General features: G+C 37.5%; 1 protein-coding gene across 1 annotated transcript in view; it reads right to left on the reverse strand.

Moving 5' to 3' along the window:
- Nucleotides 1–897: 897 nt before the first annotated feature.
- LOC140370764 (phospholipid phosphatase 2-like) overlaps nt 898–22,268 on the reverse strand; it is a 37,980-nt gene continuing 16,609 nt past the window's right edge. Inside the window, exons 2-6 of the mRNA XM_072457996.1 lie at nt 9,560–9,711; nt 5,172–5,434; nt 3,174–3,231; nt 1,850–2,026; nt 898–1,237 (exon numbers count right to left, since the gene is read on the reverse strand). Coding sequence (XP_072314097.1) covers nt 1,088–1,237; nt 1,850–2,026; nt 3,174–3,231; nt 5,172–5,434; nt 9,560–9,711 — 800 coding nt within the window. The 3' untranslated portion in view covers nt 898–1,087. The remainder of the gene's footprint in view (nt 1,238–1,849; nt 2,027–3,173; nt 3,232–5,171; nt 5,435–9,559; nt 9,712–22,268) is intronic.

A 22,268-nucleotide genomic window follows, 5' to 3' on the forward strand; every position in this document is an offset into this window, starting at 1 on the left:
GGACCTGGTTTGGACCTGGTTTGGACCTGGTCCTGGTTTGGACCTGGTTTGGACCTGGTTTAGACCTGGTTTAGACCTGGTTTAGACTGGTTTGGACCTGGTTTGGACCTGGTTTGGACCTGGTTTGGACCTGGTCCTGGTTTGGACCTGGTTTGGACCTGGTTTAGACCTGGTTTAGACCTGGTTTAGACCTGGTTTAGACTGGTTTGGACCTGGTTTGGACCTGGTTTGGACCTGGTTTGGACCTGGTTTGGACCTGGTCCTGGTTTGGACCTGGTTTGGACCTGGTTTAGACCTGGTTTAGACCTGGTTTAGACTGGTTTGGACCTGGTTTGGACCTGGTCCTGGTTTGGACCTGGTTTGGACCTGGTTTAGACCTGGTTTAGACCTGGTTTAGACCTGGTTTAGACCTGGTTTGGACCTGGTCCTGGTTTGGACCTGGTTTGGACCTGGTTTAGACCTGGTTTAGACCTGGTTTAGACCTGGTTTAGACCTGGTTTAGACTGGTTTAGACCTGGTTTGGACCTGGTTTGGACCTGGTTTAGACTTGGTTTGGACCTGGCTTAGACCTGGTTTGGACCTGGTTTAGACCTGGTTTAGACCTGGTGTAGCCCTGGTTTAGCCCTGGTTTAGCCCTGGTTTAGACCTGGTTTAGACTGGTTTGGACCTGGTTTGGACCTCGCTTAGACCTGGTTTAGACCTGGTTTAGACCTGGTGTAGACCTGGTGTAGACCTGGTGTAGACCTGGTGTAGCCCTGGTTTAGCCCTGGTTTAGACCCGGTTTAGACCCGGTTTAGACCCGGTTTAGACCCGGTTTAGACCCGGTTTAGACCTGGTTTAGACCAAGGTTGAGGCTATACCTCATTGAATAATGCTTTAATTCCGATAGTCGTGGTGTAGTCCGGGTCTAGGTCCGGCTTAGTTCCAGTTTTGTCATGATTTAGACTCCATCCAGACCCTTATTAGTCCTGGTTTAGTCCTGCCTTAGCTGTAGCCTTTGCAGTTGAGATATTTAAATAGAATACTGTGGTGTGGACCCTATGAGCTCACGGCGTGTTCGCTCGTGCAGCTTCGGGAGGCAGAGGGTTCATACGGGGCCGGGGTAGTTGTAGTGGTTCCCGTGTTGAGGGTCCGGAGGCGGCGGATTGGCTTTACTGTCCAAATGTTCCACTTCGGGTGTGGTGGGCTCGGTGCACAGAGGGGGGCGCTCTTTGAAGAAGTCGGACACGTATCGCACCTGAGGAAGAGGAAAGGAAACGCCATGATTTAGTGTAGAGGCCGTGGTCTGTGCGCCAGGGTCATTATACGGGACGTCCAAACCCAGGATGACGCAAATGTACCCTATTTACTCTTATTTTCTTCACTTACCTTGTTCTTTCTTTTACCGTTTTACGAGACAGTTCTACATGTATTAAACAGACAAACACGACATTTGACCCCGCCCGTCCTTGTAAAGTGGAACAACAGTGTGATGTCATCTGAAACCCAGCGTTAATATCAAATATCAGGAGGAACGCTTTTCCTTGAAAGATTGTTGTTGAAACCATTCATGTAAATTAAATTGTCATGTTAGTTTGATAGATGCTTTCAGTTAAGATGGCACTGAGCCAGACCACAAATTATGCACTTAATAATAAGGGAATGTGTCCGTTTATACTTCCCAGGTTCTATTTTTTACTACACAGAAGACCAACATTCTTATTTGTCGTTTTGTTCACTCACCTTGAAGGCAGTAGGTGAAAATACATACACCAAAAGATTGATATATTGATTAACTAGTGCAGTAATATAGTGATTCTTGACACAATCCTTATGTTTTTATGATTTTGAGGATTTTGTGGTGACTCACAATGAGGATGGCGATGAGCGCCCCCTGCAGGAGCCCCACCAGCACGTCGCTCCAGTGGTGCTTGTAGTCGGACACTCGGGTGTAGGCCACGTAAACCGCGAACAACACCAAGAAGAACTGGATCGTGGGTCGAACCAGACGCGTCCATTTGCCCTGCATCCTGGCCTGAATGTACAACTGGGGGGGACAACACATTTTAGAAAGAATTAGAAAGTACAGCTGTCACTAAGAATTATTTTAAGAACTCATCTAGACGGCAATTATTATTTTTTTCATTAGTTGACTAGTTAAATTATAATTTTTATTGTACATTGACACTTTTTAAATACATGATCAACCCAATAATGGTTGAAATATGATGACTGGAGGTTTCTAGACAGAGAAAATTCATGAATAAAATGTATTATTGCTAAAAGTCAGAAAGCGTATGCTTTTTTGACATTTTAATTTAACAATGTAGTTTTTATTTATAGTGGACTAGTCATGATGAGTGGATAACTTGTTGCAGCCTTATTAGAAAACTTAACGTGATCATGGATTAAGTACGTGTTATTCATTACATTGCACAATTTGGGTAATAAAATATATATATTATGGACTTTCACATGTTTAGAATCTGAAATCTATTGAGCTGTACAAGTTCCAAAGTAAGACAAAAACATATTTAATAAATAGAATAGCTCAATTACAATAACAATAGTTTATGTGATGGAATTAATGAAGTTAAGACCAATTTTAGTGGGATTTGGTGGGGAAAAAACCTACTATTCTAACCACAAATACCATTCGGTACCATACACATTCACACTGTTGATAAGATACTCCTTTCATATCTTAATAGGGAATGGAGGAAAACAAATAAATAAAAAAAATATATAAAAAATAAATAAATAAATAAATAAAATAAAAATAAAAATAAAAATAAAAATAAAAATAAAAATAAAAATAAAAATAAAAATAAAAATAAAAATAATAAATAAATCATAAATAATAAATAATAATAAAATAAGCTAAATCATAATAAAATAAAGTAAAGTAAAAATAGCTAGCATAAGACTAAACAATACTAATACTAATGGTAAGTCACTATATTACTCTATTAGTTAGACGGCTTAAAATGTTCAAACCAAACTCCCAAAAGATGCATAAAGTAAACAAAGTGTCGGTGCAGCCTAAACAGCCACAGTGTTTGGTGAAAGCGAATGAAAAGGCAAATCTGTCATCTTCCGGTCATTGTGCAGTGTGCACTTTTTACAAGCACGATCTTTTTAAAGCAAACACTCGCGCCTGGTCCAGTGTAAACAGAACACGGTCTCGCACTCACCGACAGAAAGAGCATGCAGTACATGCCGAACGAAGAGTGGCCCGAGTAGAACGACAACCTGGGAACAAAAACACACACACACAACATACCGGAGTCAGTTAAGAGGTTACATTTAAGTGACACTGTGCAGATATATTGACCTGCTTTATGGTTAATATCTGTGCAATTACTGGGCTTAACTACACTTATTTATGAAACACATTTTTGTCCCACAATAGCTTCGGAAAGTGGCTCAATTAATCAGCCCCAAAGATGTTATTGTTGTCAGTTTTGTCAGATTTAAAGCCATAAGATTAATGATTAGGTTAAGATAACATTTGTGGCTCTTTTGAGTTTCGTAGCACCATCCAAAAACCTATTGTTGAACACAATTTTGGATATTTAAAACAACCATCATGTGACGTCTGTTAAAATGAAGGTGCATTTGTTCATTGTGAGAAGTTCCCTCTGAATTATCTGAAATATACTGTATTTTTGCTGCAGATCCCTTTGCAAATGTCCCTTCACATGGGCATAAATGATACGGTGTGGGACGACTTCTGTTTTCTATAATCAGTGTAAACATGTTTGTAAGAATAACATTTCTTTTAAATAAATGCAGAACTTAGGTTGTCCAAATGTTCTACTATATACAATTTAATATAGGAATGATTTATATGCATGGCTTTCACATTAGGATGGAGAATATGCCACAAATGTTTATATTTTCTTTTCTTTTTATTTCTTTTGTCTTTTCTTTTCATGTTTTTGTCCATCTGCGACGTAAAATCACTGATTCGTGGCTCAAAAATGTGGATTGTAGGCTTCACGGTGAGAAAGGGTTTAAATGTACAACTGTGAAACGACCAAGATTGCTTATATTTGAGATTTTTTGTTGCAGTGTGAGCACTTCTTGCTGCTATGTCTATGCTCTCTCCTTCTTCCCACTTCTCTTTCCATTTACCGCCTTTGTAAACTTTATTTTTCATAGGGTATTTCACACAAACAATTTCGTCACAATGTGCTTCACAATAGGACTTCACAGTAATAAAAGCCCCTTTCCCATTCGCTCAGACAAAATTTGGTCATAGTCAAAAGACAAAAAGTGTGCAATTAACACCAGGTTTTTAAGTAACTCAAGTCATCTACTTCTGAGAATTCACTAAACGTGCTTTAATTCAATGTTTGCGGTTGTTCTTAATGTTGTGGCAAGTCCAAGATAAATTTCCCTCAGGGACAATCGTGTTTATTCAGTCCTCCATTGTCACTCCCTCACTTTTTCTAAGAAATTCTGACCCAAAACATATGAAAATGTGTGTTTCTTTCACCGCTTCTCCAGATAATGATTTAGGTTTTCTTCATTTTTGTGTCAATCCTTTGAAAATACCAGATTTTGTGCTTTATTTACAGTTTTCTTGCTATAATCACATTCTCTTCAAATTAAAATTCAGAAGTAAGTTACGCCCAGACAATTTCTCATAAAGTAATATTGTGTAACTTTACTTCTCATGAAAGACATTGACCAATAGAGGGCGCGGTGGGAGTGGAAAGTATAGCCACAGGAATGAGATTATGAGGACATGTTTATATCCTTATCATTCAACCCTACTTTCACACAAACTTATTCATCATTGAAGTACCCGTATTTTCCGGACTATAAGTCGCACCAGCCAAAAAATGCATAATAGAGAAGAAAAAAACATATATAAGTCGCACTGGAGTATAAAATGCAGTTGCAAATGTGAAAATAACAAATAATATCACATATAAGTCGCTCCGGAGTATAAGTCGCACCAGTCAAAATGCATAATAGAGAAGAAAAAAACATATATAAGTCGCACTGGAGTATGAAATGCAGTTGCAAGTGTGAAAATAACAAATAATATCACATATAAGTCGCTCTGGAGTATAAGTATATAAGTATAAATATAAGTCGCACCCTGGCCAAAACTATGAAAAAAGGTGGAACTTATAGTCCGGAAAATACGGTAAAAAGTAACACTGCAGAGGATGTCTCACCTGGACTCGGTGACGTTGCGCGGGTTCCCGGTGCAGTTGATTTGCAGCATGTACCCGTTACAGACCACAGGGGCGCACACGGACAAGAAGTCCGGTCTGGGGCGTCCGATGGTGAACTTGGCCAAGTCTGTGAGGGACTGACTGACCGCGCCTCCGAACAGAAACGTGCCCACAATTTTGTAGAGCGCGCACAGGTACTGGTTAAACTGAGAGTTGGAGCGGATGCGGTTGCAACGGACCAGGAACGCCTCTCCTGTGGTTATCTGGAAATCCAAAATGGTGTTAGTTGGGTAAAAACCATGGATGTATTATCATATCTGGATAGGGTACGCCCCCTCTGCCTCTGGCTCCAAATTGAGTAGTGGCCACTTCGCAGAATGCAGCCTTTTGGTCGGACCATTTCAGGAGTTCGGCCTCTAAAATTACCAAACATGCTAAATTGTTTTTAGTCTAAAAATAAAATAGAAGGAATTTCACTCTTCAACTGTTTCTAAAATACTTAAAAAATACATTTTTAACCTTCCGGTGAACGGTGTACGCGCACCGAGCGCGTACGTCACTCTCATGAACGAGCCTCGGGAGAACACGTGACGGAAACTAAACACAAGCAGAAGAAAGTGACGAGACGAGACCAACGATACACGTAAGTTGTGTTTGTATGTCATTCCTCACATTTCACAAATTGTTCCATATGAAGTGTAAAACAACAATTACACAGTTAACACGAGTCAACACGAGTCAACACGAGTCAACACGAGTCAACACGAGTCAACACGAGTCAACACGAGTCAACACGAGTCAACACGAGTCAACACGAGTTAACACGAGTTAACACGAGCTAACACGAGCTAACACGAGCTAACGTAAGCTAAAGTTTAGCTACACAAAGATGCAACAACACGTCACGATGGCTCGTGCTTCTGCAAATAAATAACTAATTATTTCTCTTACTAAATGTTCTAAGAGACAAGAGGTTAAGCACAGATCAAGGAAAACTAGAGAAAGAAGGGAAATAAAGTGATGTTTGTATTATGTGCTATAAAAAACAACCAATAATTCAAATATAACCTGCTGAAATGGGTCATATCTTACACATATAAATGTAAAGGTGTTTAAAAGTGACAGTGCTGTACTTACAGGGGCTGAGACCACATTTGAGGTTTTATTACATATTTCATAATGATGTGTGCTGTGTTTAAACAAAGCACACGCTTGTTTTCTATAGGAATGTCATGGATTTACTTCCATGGAATATGTAGAGATTTAGCAAACATGTCAGTTATGTTCTAACTTCTAAGGTTTAAACTTATGCATAAATAAATGACTTTTGGTTCTAGCTTTAAAAATTAATGTGAAAAGAGGAACTTTTGTGTTACAGAGCGAAATGTAAATCTGTCAATAACATATTCCAGCTTTTCTCTGTTAAATGTGCATAATATATCAATGTTCTAATGAGTATCTTTCTCATCTTCAGAGTGCTGACCTGTGAGTTTAGTCTGTCTGTGCTGTCCAGAGCTCTACAGGTCACTGCAGGTCACTACAGGTCACTACAGGTCACTGCAGACCTGATCACTGCAGACACAGAGTCATCTCAAGTAAACTCCTGACGACTCCAAAGCAAAAGGTATTTTAATAATAACTTCTGCCTCGACTAAAAGTAAACAGTGTAGAATCAGTACTTTGAATTTATAAAATGTCTGTTTTGTTATGACCAAAAAAACTAAATGATAATTGTTCTTCAAAAGAGCCACTGCTGTGTCACATGTGTCTGTGAAGCAGCTTCAGGACAAACATGTGAAGTGTATGTTATATGACTTGTATAATTTATACATATGAAGTGTATGTTATATGACTTGTATAATCTAAAGCTGTGACATGTTCTGTTTGTCTCAGTCATACGATGGAGCTGAACGGAGGAGTTACTGAAGTACAGAAGACTGCGTAGCCATGGAAACAAAGTCTTGTTAAATACTGAGATATTCAGTATTTAACACAATAATGTCACATTCATGTGCATATAACTGATGTAAAAAGAGTGTTTATTTTACCATTATTATTAGTATTATTTTGTCTTACGCTGTTTTTATTTTATCTTTATCTTTATTTTCCCCCTCCATTCCTTATTAAGAATGAGAGGTTCTGTCTAGAGGAGTTTTTGTTTATAAGAGTTCTTCTATTAAGATCGATCTATTAAGAGTGTTTTTTTAATCTGTCCTTTTCCTCTGTATCTACTGTGTTGCAACAACAAAATTTCCCCATGTGTGGACAATAAAGGAATATATTACCTTATTCAGTTTGTTCTATTTGACTTATACAGGTTGTTTTATCATTGTCAATATTTTTATGTTGCACTGAATCACCAAAGCAAGTTCCACTGTTTGTGAATTCTGTTCTTTGACAATGGCAATACATTTTCTGATTCTATTAATGATGATAATAATAATGAACAGTACAGACTCAAACTCCTTAATAAGGGACTCACACATTGTAGCTTTAAAACTCATTGTAGCTTTAAAACTCAACTAAAACTGGATAAAATCAATTTATCATTTGTAGTTATAATCAGATTTGCATTTATTGAACAAGTTCATTCATGTTCATTATTCTTATTAAATACATTAATAAACAAATGTGTTTTGTATTTATTAAAGATTGACATGATACAAAAACGACACAAAAGGAAACTGAATATAATTAAATACTGCTTAACTCAATTATGTAACAGAATCGATGATTATATTTTATATTTCTTCTCATCTGATTAAAAAAAAATGCATATTGGCCAAATTATATTATGTAAATAAATAACTGAAAAGTTAATAACAAAATAAATACCCAAACCAAAAACTACAGAAAATGATGAGGACGTTATTCGACCTCTAAATGTAATTCATTGTCATTAAACCAGGCTTTTTATCTTAACACTTCTTTATAATTCTCTTAAATATCAGAGCTTTACAACATGATACATGTATATTTATAGATGGATATAACAATTCATCATCATACGTTACGTAAACAGACTATTTCAAGCCGAATCATTCCAAAAGTCCGTGTTGACTCTTCTCAGTCTGTGGCTGCTGTGACGTGCGCGCTCCCGACGCCAAAGCCTCACGGCGATGACGTCACAAAAGTGGGAGGAGATATACCAGTATACAGGAAGTAATGCGGAACTAAAAAACTTTTTTGGAACCATGCGCCAATGAGCAGCTCCATAGGTTTCAATGGCGGCCATCTTGGCTTCCGGGGGCTTGGTAAAAACTGGCTAATACGTCCAAAAAATATGTGCATCAGTAATAAAATACATATCAAATAACATGGATAAGAAATGTACGAATAAAGAAATAAACTCATTTGAAATCTGTCAACCTGTTTCATATCATTACCGTATTTCCGGACTATAAGTCGCACTGGAGTATAAATCGCACCAGCCAAAAAATGCATAATAGAGAAGAAGAAAAAACATACAAGTTGCACTGGAGTATGTGAAAATAATAATATCACATATAAGTCGCTCCAAAGTATAAATATAAGAATAAGTCGCACCCCAGCCAAAACTATGAAAAAAGGTGCGGCTCATAGTCCGGAAATACGGTAATAGATTAAGTGTTTGGCTTTTCTGCTAATGTTGCACAGAATCCACTTGCGGCTCATGTTAAACAAATAATGGAAAATGAATTAATAAAAGCTCTGAATTATTTCAAAGTTGTTTTTTTGTTTCCAAATTGAATTGAACAAAAGATACACTGATTCAGGTGAGGTTACTCCACCTGTCTCGGTAAGATGTTCCAGAGCATGGCATTAAACTTGTCTATCCATCATTATGAGTGTTTTCTGAGCTAAAAATGAAATCTCACTCTCACGTTTGTAACTTGGCCTCGTGACTGTTTGCTTGTCTCCATGGAGATGATGAGTTAAATGTCATACTGTGGAACATTAGAGGCAAAGCAATATATCTGGAGACACAGAAAGACAAAAACAAAAAGAGTAGTCTGGCATATGTCCCCCTTTTGTTTCCGTCAAATTGTCCCAATGTTTGGAAAATGTTCGAATTTATTGTTAGTCTTTCCATTGTGTAAAAAGTTATTTAAGCGCAGTCGCCTCCGTCCCTGTCCTCCATCTCCTTGTCATTGCTTTTTTCTTTTTGCTTCAGCTAAAAGTACATTCCACATGTATCCATAATGTCCATCGTTGGAGTTTTACATTGGTGATACATGGTTTTGAAGTCAGGTGAAGTAGCACTGCCTCATTCATCTCACTCCAGTCTTCATAAATGACAGGGCAGACCCAAAACACGTGATAATGACGCTATTACAGCCACAGTTTATCTGATAAATGCGCGCTATGACGTGCCGGGCCTCTTTCCTCCACGTAAAACCCAAACTCACAATGACGATGGTGCAGGTGATGGTGACGGCGGCCATGCCTCCGTGGGAGATGGTGGCTCGTTTGTACGGGTAACTGATGCTGGCGTCGTCGCAGTAGATCCCTCTCTGATACGGCGAGAACATGATCGTCAAGATGGCCGATGGCAGAGCAGCTGGAGAGGAATAAAAAGAGCTCAGAGTAGTCGTTTAACACCGTTCTGTTACTCCTACTCGAGTCATATATTGTGCAGTGTAACATTGGCCTCTACTTGATAAAAAGCTTTGGTTTCTCTTCCTACTTTGTGTAAGCAAGTAAACATTATTACATTTATGAAGTACTTTTACTATCATGTTTATACTATACATTATTCAGCCTTTAAATCACCACAGCTATTTATTTATTTATTTGTTTATTTATTTATTTTTCCTGATCACATTTCTATTAAGACAATGTTTTTACAATACAGCAGGAATGTGCAAAACTATGTCTATACATGTCGTGGTTGATGTTCAAGTATTGGACAAGTAAATATTCCAAAATACCATTGCCATTGTCAGTGAATTTCGTTCACTGACAATTCAACTTTTCTGATTCTGAAAAAACTGTGAATGTGCCATACATTTAAGGGCAGACAATAAATGTACATACTTGTTTGGAAGATCAGATGTTTCTAAGTATACATATAGTTTTTAATTAGACAATAAACACCATCTCCACCACAAAAAAAGACACATTTCTGTGCGTTGCCAGCAGAGGGCACATGGTCTGGAAAGAAGCTATTTAAATAAAGCTAAAATACAACATTTGCTAGGTATTGGGAAGTCTTGTTTGTAGTGAAATGCTCAGGTAAAAGTGTAAAAAAAAGTCTTGGAAAACACAGAGGAGCAAATCATGAAGGAGGCCACCACCTTGTGACATCAGCAGGTGGAGCATTTGTATACATATTTGTATTTGGAGCTCTTGAGAGGGAGCGGGATTCGGCAGGATCGGAAGACACGAAAACACAACTCCAGATTTGTTTTTTCAAAAAGTTGATTTAGCTTGTGCTGTATTTATAATTAGGTCATCGTGGTTATATAACGAACGTGGCAGAGTTCCAGCTCCGGTTTAGCTCCAGCGACAAACACAGAAGCAGCCGGACGACTCGGCTACTGTGGAGCACACGTTCCAAAAGAGGCCTTTGTGAGGCGAGGTTTACTGTGATTTAACCAGACAATTAAAAGGTTAAAGGGAATGACGCAAAACAAGGAGGGAGTAAAGTTTGTTTGTTGCAAGAGAAAGGAAAAAACATGATCAATAATGTTTCTTTACTTGTTTAGAAAGTGAAATTTGATTGGATTTTTTCAAAATTTGAAAAAATAGCTACACCACTACTACTACTGCAACTACTACTACTACTACTACTTACTTACCTACTACCTACTACCACCACTACTACTACTGCAACTACTACTACTACTACTACTACTTACTTACTTACCTACTACCTACTACCACCACTACTACTACTGCAACTACTACTACTACTTACTTACCTACTACCTACTACCTACTACCACCACTACTACTACTGCAACTACTACTACTACTACTACTTACTTACCTACTACCTACTACCACCACTACTACTACTGCAACTACTACTACTATTACTACTACTTACTTACCTACTACCTACTACCACCACTACTACTACTGCAACTACTACTACTACTTACTTACCTACTACCTACTACCTACTACCTACTACCACCACTACTACTACTGCAACTACTACTACTACTACTACTACTACTTACTTACCTACTACCTACTACCACCACTACTACTACTGCAACTACTACTACTACTACTACTACTACTACTACTACTACTACTACTACTACTACTACTACTACTACTACTTACTTACCTACTACCTACTACCACCACTACTACTACTGCAACTACTGCAACTACTACTACTACTTACTTACCTACTACCTACTACCTACTACCACCACTACTACTACTACTGCAACTACTACTACTACTACTACTACTTACTTACCTACTACCTACTACCACCACTACTACTACTACTGCAACTACTACTACTACTACTACTACTGTACTAACAATTAATCACATTGTTTTCCTCATACTGATGAATCGCAATCTTTTATCAAATTTGATTTGTGTCTATTTAAAAACAAATAAAATGCCTTTTAATATTCATTTCATGACCATAGACAATCCAAACGTCAGAGATATTATGTCAGTCCAACAGAAACGTATTAAAACATATTTGTTGTGGTTTAATCATCAGAATAATGTTAAAAGTGTATAAATATAACTTTCTATCTTCATTTGAAAGTTTACAACACAATCTTTTTCATTTATGGTTTTAATCAGCTCTTTTTGAAGCATTTCTTCCTATAAACTATATACTCAATATTCAAATTTTTGCATATCTTCAAAACAACATTCAAATTTGTATTTAAAATTCGATATATTGCCCACCTCTCGACGAAAAGCCATATCAATCTACTGTGTGTATATTCAAATGTTTATGCTATAGCTTATTCTTTACATGTTTATGATACTTTATTCTTTATATGTTTATGATAGCTTATTCTTTACATGTCCTCGTATACATTTTCTGTCCCAAATGTTTGAACCTTGGGTCTTGAACCTCTTTCGACACAATGACTTTGAGGAAGCAGCTGAAAACACACAGCACTGGGCTCATATCTCACATCTCTGCGTCTGTACAGCGCTTGTCATCGGTTGTACTCTCCCGCAACAATGATGAGCCCTCCGGTCACCTTGACAACGACCCTGACCTTTGACACCAGGATACGGTTCGCATACCAGTAACATGTCGGGTCAAACACGCACATAAAAGACTCTGGGGATTGTGTGGTTTTGAAACAGTTTGAAACTGTTTTTTTCCCCCATTGTGGGACAAATAAAGGCTTTTCTTATCTTATCTTGTATATTCTAAGATTCTAAGTCTTAATCGGATGTTTTACCATTAGCGGAAAATACATATTCAGAATATTCATTTTGGTGGTTACTTTCCTAGAATAAATGGAATATATTGTGGTACTTGAAATGTAGGTATCAAACTGCTCGGTAAATGGTGCTGTAGTGGTGAGTGCATATTTATACATCTCTAATCAGTATTATATAAATGCATAACAAACATAAAGCAGTTTTTTTTTAATCTAATGTCTCGTTTTAACGCAATAAAATAATGCACAAAGCTTATGATTGCAAACTGGGTCAGTGAAAATGTGCAACAACATTATTTTGATGTCAACGTTTCTGTTTCATTTCAAGGACATTGTTAATGTTTCTAACTTTGCAGAAAAGAAAAGAAGCAAAAAAACAACAATTTATTCAACATTAAAAAACAAAATAGCTGATTTGCTTAAGATAATTTAAAAAATGAACTATACTCAAGGTAAAATGCTTAAACTATGACTTCAACTATTGCCAAAATCACGACTGTCACTTCAACAATTGAACTTATTTAATTCCAGATCCACTTTATTAAACAGAACATTTGAAAAACACACAAAAAAAGAAAGAAAAAAACCCCAACAAGTTTTCAACAAATTCTACATGGATAACTGCGAACACATATATTTGCAGTTACACAATTACTAACTACATTAACTACATACATAAATCAACTCTAATAATAATGTGTTTTTCTGATCGTAAAAGTATTGCTAGTGCATTTTCCCATCCGTCTTTCACTGTTGAGTCTCTAAACATCTCTGCACATTCTTCTCGGTCACTGCTCGGTATCAGGTGGCATCCGGCCAATGCCGGGGCCGGATTATAGTTTCCTTGTATGTAAACGCGCACAAACCCTCTCTGTGAACACGTCTAACGGAGCAGGGACGTAAAACTGTCTCTTAAATCTGAACTAGACAATGGTCCAGAACGTAGAGCTCATGTCGGGAACTTTCTGCCACACGGGACTGAAATGGTTTTCCTGTTTTCAAGAAACAGCCAATCACTAAATCCTCATCTCAAGTTCAGAACGGTTTGGAAATGTAAACAGTGGCATGAGCAGTGATGTGCGTGTGACGGGTTTTCATGATTTTATAATTATTAACGTCCCAGTGGTTATTATTTATCAGTTTTACATCAGTCAAATTTTGGTTTGGGAAGAAAAACTGAACGATAAATGTGAAAATGACAGGAAGTGGAGCAGAGTTCCGAAAACTCTTGTGATGTCATCAATAAGCGACAATTCATCCAAAATGCAGGAACTATTTACACACATTTGACACATGTTTCTGACGGTTTAAAAACTCATTTAACAAATTAAAGGAGTTATCATGTATCATTCTTTGTCAAATCATAACTATTGAGTAATGTATGTATATTTTTTCCGTGGTTTACAGTTTGGTTGCTAGGTAACAGTTATTACTCCTATGTCACATCTGCTGCTCATGTCAAACCAGGAAGTAATGTTGTAAACTTCACCAAAATGGTCAAACTGGGACAAAACATTCTTAGTAAAATCTTATATAATAATAATTTAATAATGTGCACTATGTTTTAGTGAAATGTGTCGTCTAAACTGCACTTTAACCTTTAAAATATATTATTCTAATTTTATGCTGATATTGTTTTTTCAGTGGGCTAGTTTCATAGCGGGTCACTCGGGCTACGGCAAACAGACATATTAGTTTGCTCAGCCTAATAATATAATAATGTACACTATGTTTTAGTGAAATGTGTAGTCTAAACTGTCATATGCACTTTAACCTTCAAAATGTATAATTCTAATTTTAGTCATGTTAATTATTCTATAGATGATTTTGAGAGATGATTACGGAAACTGCTTCTACAGCGACTACAGTTACTAATAAGGTTACTACAACTTCTATTGATGATTAAAACTACTACTATTACCACAATTGCTCCTGAGGTACTACAAATATAAAACAATGCTGTAAAACTGGTACTGCAATTCTACTACTACATGCAATAAATTCTGTAACTTTAAACTTATGACTTGGGTTATGTCACAATAAAATTAAAATTGCAATTTGAATGGTAGCAATTGGAAAATAAATGTCCTTTGCAAACAAGACAATAACATATCATATAATCATATAATTTATATCTTATTATTTATAAAATTCAGCAATTTAGTGAACTATAAACATGTTCTGAAATGCATGTGATTCTTGTATTACTTTGTAGCAGATCATTTTTTTCAGTTTTCTCTCTAATATTAATGCTTCAGGACAAAAACAATTGGAGTTCGAACCGAAACTATTAAAACATAAAATCAATCAATTAACAATAATTAAAATGGCTGAATAATATTTGTCAAAATATCTCATTTAATTTTTTCTGACAAACATTGAGATTCTTTCTGATGTTTTAATAAACTTAGGTCAAGGTCAATTCTAGGAGCATTAATATTTGAGAGAAGACAGAGATACGAGTGAAAACTAGAACATGTATACATACTTACATGTATTTCAGAACGTGTACGTCGAGGTCTAAAATACAGAGTTTGCAGTTTTTCTGTTTTTAATGATGATTTAATGATATTTATTTATCGCATGCTTCTATTCTCCTGCTGTGTTTGAACTGTACGCTGCAACACTGGAATTTCCCCATTATAGGACAAATAACAGTTTGTTGTCACTTAAATAATGGCAACCTTTGCTATTTTCTAATTGTGGCCATTTAAATAAGGATATGTTTTGAAAGGCTAACTTGCTCCAATTCCCAAATTCAAATAAATGACGCAGATGTTATTGATATATATTTTTTCACAGGATTTTAGATTCGGTTACATTTTACAGTATTACGACATATTTTAGAATTGACCGTTTAGGATTACTGTTACTAAATAGATTAAAAAGCACAGCAGATTTATTTTGACAAGTGAGAATGTGTATTTATTTGGTAATACCATTGAGTGGCTTTCACTAACAAATGACTTCCTTCCCTCAGAGTCGCGGCCCAGGAGTGAATGACAGGTCTAACTGATTCCACATGAAGACACACAATTAGACAAAAAAACATGCTAATTGAGAGAAAGCTATGTAAACATGAGCTCACTTGAACATACATTAGAGACGTACGTGTGTGGTGAATGAAGGAGTGAGGGGCACCAGCTGCTGTGCCTCTGTCTGCACCTACAACAATACTGTGAACGCCACACTGTACTGTACATTCACTTAGCAACCGCTCCAGCACGGCCTCCTCATGTCACACTTTTCTGTGCTCTCAATGTCATTTTAAACCAGAGCAGGATGCAGTGTCCAAAAGGCTCAGGGTGCGTTCACGTTTGTCCGTTATCTGGTTCTATGAATTATAATATCGATCATTTCCATGTAAAGCCAATGACGTACCCTCAGTCATTGCTTTACTGACTAGTTTAACTTTGCTTGAACATTTTAATAATTTACCAATGAGGAAAGCACATTTGTGTTATTTGGACATGTACAAATGGACATATTCCACTGGCAGAAAGTGTAACTTGATAAAAAAAAAGAAGCAATATATTGAGAATAGCCTTATATTAGCCTATTAGCCTTATCTAGCGCATTCCAGACCCTCAAAATTGCTTTACAAGTTTGTGCATTATGTATTTTTTCCACACATAGTGACTGGCCACAGCTGCACTGGGGCAGACCGACAGAAGTGAGGCTTCCGTTCTGCACCATCAGTCAATCACTACACACTACAATGTCTTGACTAATGACACAACCGCAGTTTGCACACGAGTCACTGCTCCTGCGGCACCTGGAGCTCCAGTTGTCTCACATCCAAGTACAACAGAAGCCTGCAACCATTAATCGTTATCTGGACTTTACAGACTCTAAAACACATACGAAAAGACCTTTTTATAGTAAAGACAGAGAACTTAGTGAATCAAAATGTCCAAAACGTCAAATTTTCATCAATAATAAAACACTTTATTTGTAGATATTCTCTGGCTAGAAGCCGTCAGTCACAATAATCCAAACTGGTGATGCATTTAGAAAGTCTCAATGGAAATAATAGTTTGACATGTTTCTGACGATTTAAAAAACTAATTTAACAAACTAAAGGAGCTATCATGCATTATTCTTTGTCAAATCATAACTATTGAGTAATGTATATATATATTTTTTCCCTTGTTTAAAGTTTGGTTGCTAGGTAACAGTTATTACTCCTATACCTATGTCACATCTGCTGCTCATGTCCAACCAGGAAGTAATGTTGTAAACTTCACCAAAATGGTCAAACTGGGACAAAACATTCTTAGTAAAATCTTATATAACAATAATATAATGATGTGCACTATGTTTTAGTGAAATGTGTCGTCTAAACTGCACTTTAACCTTCAACATATATCATTCTAATTTTAGTCATGTTAATTATTCTATAGATAAGAAGTACAATTTTGAGAGATGATTACGGAAACTGCTTCTACAGCGACTACAGTTACTACTAAGGTTACTACAACTTCTATTGATGATTAAAACTACTACTATTACCACAACTGCTCCTGCGGTACTACAAATATAAAACAATGCTGTAAAAAAAATAATGGCCGACATGTTGACTGCTATAAAAGTTGTTTGTTGCAGTCTGATCAACACATCTCTCTGCTTTCCCTTTCCCCATCTCTAGAGTAATGATTTTCTTAACACTCTTTCATCACGCCGTTATACCAGCTGCGCTCTCGGACCCAACCCATCCCACAAGTAAGCACAAGCGCAGTTTAGAAATATCACATTAAAATCACGGTTACGACGGTTTCGACACAACTGAACCGACTGATTAATAGTCTGAACTAGCATTTGTGAAACAGTGAAGCGTGGCCACATCTTGATGGATACATAAGAGGCTGTAACGTTTCCAAAAATAACCCCGGTCCCGCGGTCTAGATATGAACTTAATCAAAACCTGGAGCAGACCTGAGCCGTGTCGAAAGTGTTTTCTTACCCCCTCGCTCTGCGGAGGTTGGATGTGTTTTAGGGGCATTGTGTTACTCAAAGTTATCTCTGCATGAACCGCTGAACAACTGAGGCCTGAGAAACACTTAACCTAAACAGCAGAGAACCAGTATAATTCCGAGTGTATATTTGTTCAACATTTTAATAAAAATCTAGCATGCGTGTGCAAATGCGTCTGTCAAAATACGGTCACAAGATCCTCCGGAGGGATAGCATTGCTCAACTGCATTCATTAGATGACATAATAAATTGAAAGTGAAGCCCTTTACGAACTGATGTGTGCTCGGACAACTTCATTATTATTATTATTATTATTAGCTACTTTTTGGTCATTTTAAAAGGTGCTATATGTAACTTTTCTGCTCTGTTAACAGCTTGGCTATGTGGCGATGCCTAAACTTTCTATAATACTTGCATTTATTCAATTACATGTGTTTTTATTTCTCAAAAATACGCTAAAAAACACGCATTCTTATTTGTAAAGGGCTTGCCTCTCCACAGATCTCACCTGGTCATGTGGCACCACCACTTCGATAATTTTTCCTCCCCCACACCCGGTCCCGTGAACACATCACTCCCGTTCTCCGCTCTCTCCACTGGCTCCCCATCAAGCAGCGCATAAACTTTAAAATACTCCTCCTCACCTTCAAAGCTCTTCACCACCTTGCCCCCCCCTACCTGTCTGACCTCCTCATCCCCCACCGCCCCTCCCGAGCTCTCCGATCCTCCTCCTCTCTCACCCTGGCTGCACCAACATCCCGACTCAAAACTTTTGGCGACAGAGCATTCTCCCGAACAGCACCCCGACTCTGGAACTCCCTCCCCCAACCTGTCCGCCACTCTCCCTCACTCACAACATTCAAATCCCGCCTAAAAACATACCTCTTCACCCAAGCCTATGACCTCCCCTACCCCTAGCCTCCTCTACCCCATTGCCTACTCTTCTACCCCCTGTTACATCCCCATCTTTTTCTCTCTACTTCTTCTGTCTTGTTCATTTTATCTGTATATTAATGTGTATTGTACGTGTTGTCCCCCCTGTCTGTAAATACCCCTCCCTTTTTTATTATGTTCAGCGTCTTTGGGTCACTGAAAAGCGCTATATAAATAAAAGTTATTATTATTATTATTATTATTAATTTTAAAGGGGACATATCACGGTATGTCAAATCAACTTTTTAAAAAAATGTTAAAAATCTCATTAAAGTTTGTATCCTCAGAGTTGTAATTGGATTTATTCCTGTGTATTGAGTCATCCTGTATTGTCCTGCAACTGAGGCTTGACTGCTCAGAAAAGTCCCGTTTCCACCTACCCCCCATCCCTGCAAACATCCCTCAAACTTAGCGTAATTATTTGAAAAATTAAGACTCAGAGTGATACGTGTATAGAGTCCTAAAATGTCAAATAGTCACTCTTCAAAAATAAAAACATGAAAATCTGCCGCTTGTTACGGCAAAATGTCACTATGAAGAGGCGGAGCTTATCCGTTCTGCAGTTTTGAACCGGAAGTCAATGGATCAGTTTCTTGGTTTGTTTTATAGCAACATTGCGGAACAAAATGTAAACTACCACTGTCACTAATAACAAGAGTAAATGCCATTTAAGTATACCATTTAAATTACACTGGTATTATTTCAGACTGGTGGTGTTTACTTTCGCACACAAAATAATATAGATATGAATTAGAGGCGGGAGATCAGATCAGAAAATGGATAATATTGCAATTGTTGTTTTGGAGATATGCTAAATTAGAATATTGGCTATAATTTAAGAGTGCCATCTCCCAAACAAAGCAATTTTTCTAACTTTTTGTGGTAAATTTTATGCTCCATTCACGTTTTGCGCTAAACTTAAACCTCAACCAAGACATTTACTGGCACATTTTAGCACATCATCTGAATATCGTTATCAATACAATACAAAAAATATCTGCATATTCATTTTGGTCATACGAACACATTTGCTGTAGTATTTTTGCTGTGTCCCATCCTCTTTATTATCTGACACATCTTGAATCGCGTCCGAGGAAGACAACATGCGCCTAATATTTGTCTGTATATTTGAACCGGCGCCAGATAAAGTCCTTTGACGACAAGCTGTTTCCTTAATATGGACAACACTCATCTGGTTTCCCTCCCTCGTCCCCCTCGTCTCCCTCGTCTCTCTCCTCATACGGACTGTCGCAGGTCAAGCGTGCTCTGCTTTGAAGTGGGCGCCAATCATTGTTTACTTTGTTGGGTGCAAGCCTAACATTTGGATAAGACACAGGCCATTTGACAGATGTGTCCCCAGTGGCCGAAGCTGAGAATTCCAAGTGCAGCGATAATGTTGATTTTAGTGTTTTCGCCTGGTTTATATTGATGAATTTGCTGTTTTTTTTTTTTTCTCGTTCTTATCATTTTCATGCTGATCAAATCTTTTGTTGTTCTTATTGAGATTCAACTCAGTTTTTCCATCTTTAAGGCGGTATGGACGATTTTTCGGCGATTTGAGAACTCCCCCGTGCGGACCGATACAACACACACGTGTGTTTGTTTATTAGCGCAACGGAGCGCATCGCATCTCTCGTCTCCCGTAGATTTCTGTCCACTTCTGCGTCAGCTCGAACTGTCTTTCTCCGTCTTCATTTTGCCCCGTACACTGAGGGAACTATATTATGACAGATCCATGCGCTTAGGCACGCGGAAACGTGGGGACGAGCCTGACGCGGCTGCAGGTGAGCGATAGGTGCGTTTTATGATTGATACGTGGCAGGACAAATGATTTATCCACGCCACGAGGAAATATGATAAAAAATTTGCTGAAAAAAATCGTCCATTGTTGATCATTTGGCTTGCCGAAGAAAACTTTTTAGGTAAATAAATATGGCAAAACAAAGGTGTCAAAATATTTTAACTGACATTATTATTTTAGTTTAGTTTTTTAGTTTACTTCCCTCCCGTGTGACTAAGCTCCTCCCCCTTTCTCCAAGCCACTGGGCGGAGGAAACTCATTTCGACCGCTCATATCCGTGATCTTGTCCTTTTGGTCATTACCCAAAACTCATGACCATAGGTCCATAGGTGCTTTTAATATTAACTTATAAGTATTATCTTGAACATAAACAAGAGAGACTTTTGTGCCAGTCAACACAAAACACAATCCACTGCATTCCTCCACAGTCGGACCTGATTGGATCACTCCATTCAAATGTAATGCAATAAATGAATCTGCTCTCATCAGAAAACTCATAACAATGTCCATATTTAGCGTTAATATCCTTTTGACCTAAACAGCTTCTTTTGCAGAGTATAGTGAGTTTGTTTAAAGTAGATTTGCACTCTGTCAAAGCAGCATTAGTGGTGTCTGGATTGTCGTGAGTGCTTTATCTGTCAGGGACGGTCTGTTGTATCTTCTCTGTTATTCCAGAGCTCGTGTTGTTTTAGGCCTGGACAGTGGCTGCTCCGGGAGAGACACGAGGGAGCCAGGGCCAGGAGCCACTCCACACATTTGGGGATAATAACTTTATGCTCGTTTCCCTAGACTGTAGACCAGGGGTGGGCAAACTGCGACCCGCGAGCCACATATGGCCCGTTTGTCTTTATAATCAGGCCCGCCAAACATGCCAAGAAATATAAAAAAGAAAGAAAAAAAAAGCCCTTAGGCATCTGTCTGCACTTGTATCCTTAATAAAGATGACGTGAAATGAATTAAATAATAGATTTAATAGCCTACATTTGACAGAAAAGTTACATTTTATTTGATATTTAATTTTTATATTTTTTAACACCAATGATCACAGGCTGGATACTTGCCTGGATTCGAATATGGCCCTCAGAGGAACATAATAGTCCACCCCTGCTCTAGACTAAGTTGTGGCCATGGTTGGTGAAGTACACAATTTTGTTACCGTACTAAGTCAAAAGTACAGAGTAAATGTACCACATAAAATAATGTACTTAGGTAAGAGTATTTAAGTAGCCGTGTGAAAATATTTGAATATTTCACACAATGTTTGAAACTTATTTAAGAATCAAATGAAGCCATAACTAAACCTTCCGGCAAAAACAAAAGGAACATTCTTTCTCCTTTTCAGTCCAGTTGAAAAATGGAAATAGTGGAATAGAAAGTACAAATACCTGCTCTCAAATGTAGTGAAGTAAAAGCAAAAAATAGCCAATGGAAAAACTACTTAATTAAGTGAAGTACAGATACAAAAAAATTACCGTATTTTCCAGACTATAAGTTGCACCTTTTTTCATAGTTTTGGCCGGGGTGCGACTCATACTTATATTTATACTTAAATACTTGGGAGCGACTTCATCTCTATTATGCATTTTTTGGCCGGTGCGACTTATAGTCCGGAAAATACGGTATTTACGAACAGTACTTTTACTTTTGGACCTTGTTACTTTCCACCGTTGAGGTTAAGTTTAGGTCAGTTTATAATTGATGTTTAAAAATCAAGATTCTGAAGCCGGCATCTGCTTGTGTTATGGAGATACTATTACTTTGCCTGAGTGTTCCAAAGTATGACAGTAAACATATCTCTCTTGTATTTATTCAGTTACAGGTGTTTTTACTTCAAATATACATCTTGAAAAACACGCGTTCCTTTCTGTAACTTGGTCTGGTTATGTCACCTGCTTTTCTCCACAGTGTTAAATGAGTTTTGTGCAATTCTGTGGAACATTCCAGGCAAAACAAGAATCAGGAAAAGATTGATTGCCATTGTAAGTGAGCCAAATTAATAATAATAATAAATAATAATAATAATAG

Source organism: Eucyclogobius newberryi, unplaced genomic scaffold, assembly GCF_026437365.1.
Source record: "Eucyclogobius newberryi isolate DKJ021-1_F unplaced genomic scaffold, fEucNew1.0.hap1 SCAF_21, whole genome shotgun sequence".
Taxonomy (NCBI): Eukaryota; Metazoa; Chordata; class Actinopteri; order Gobiiformes; family Gobiidae; genus Eucyclogobius; species Eucyclogobius newberryi.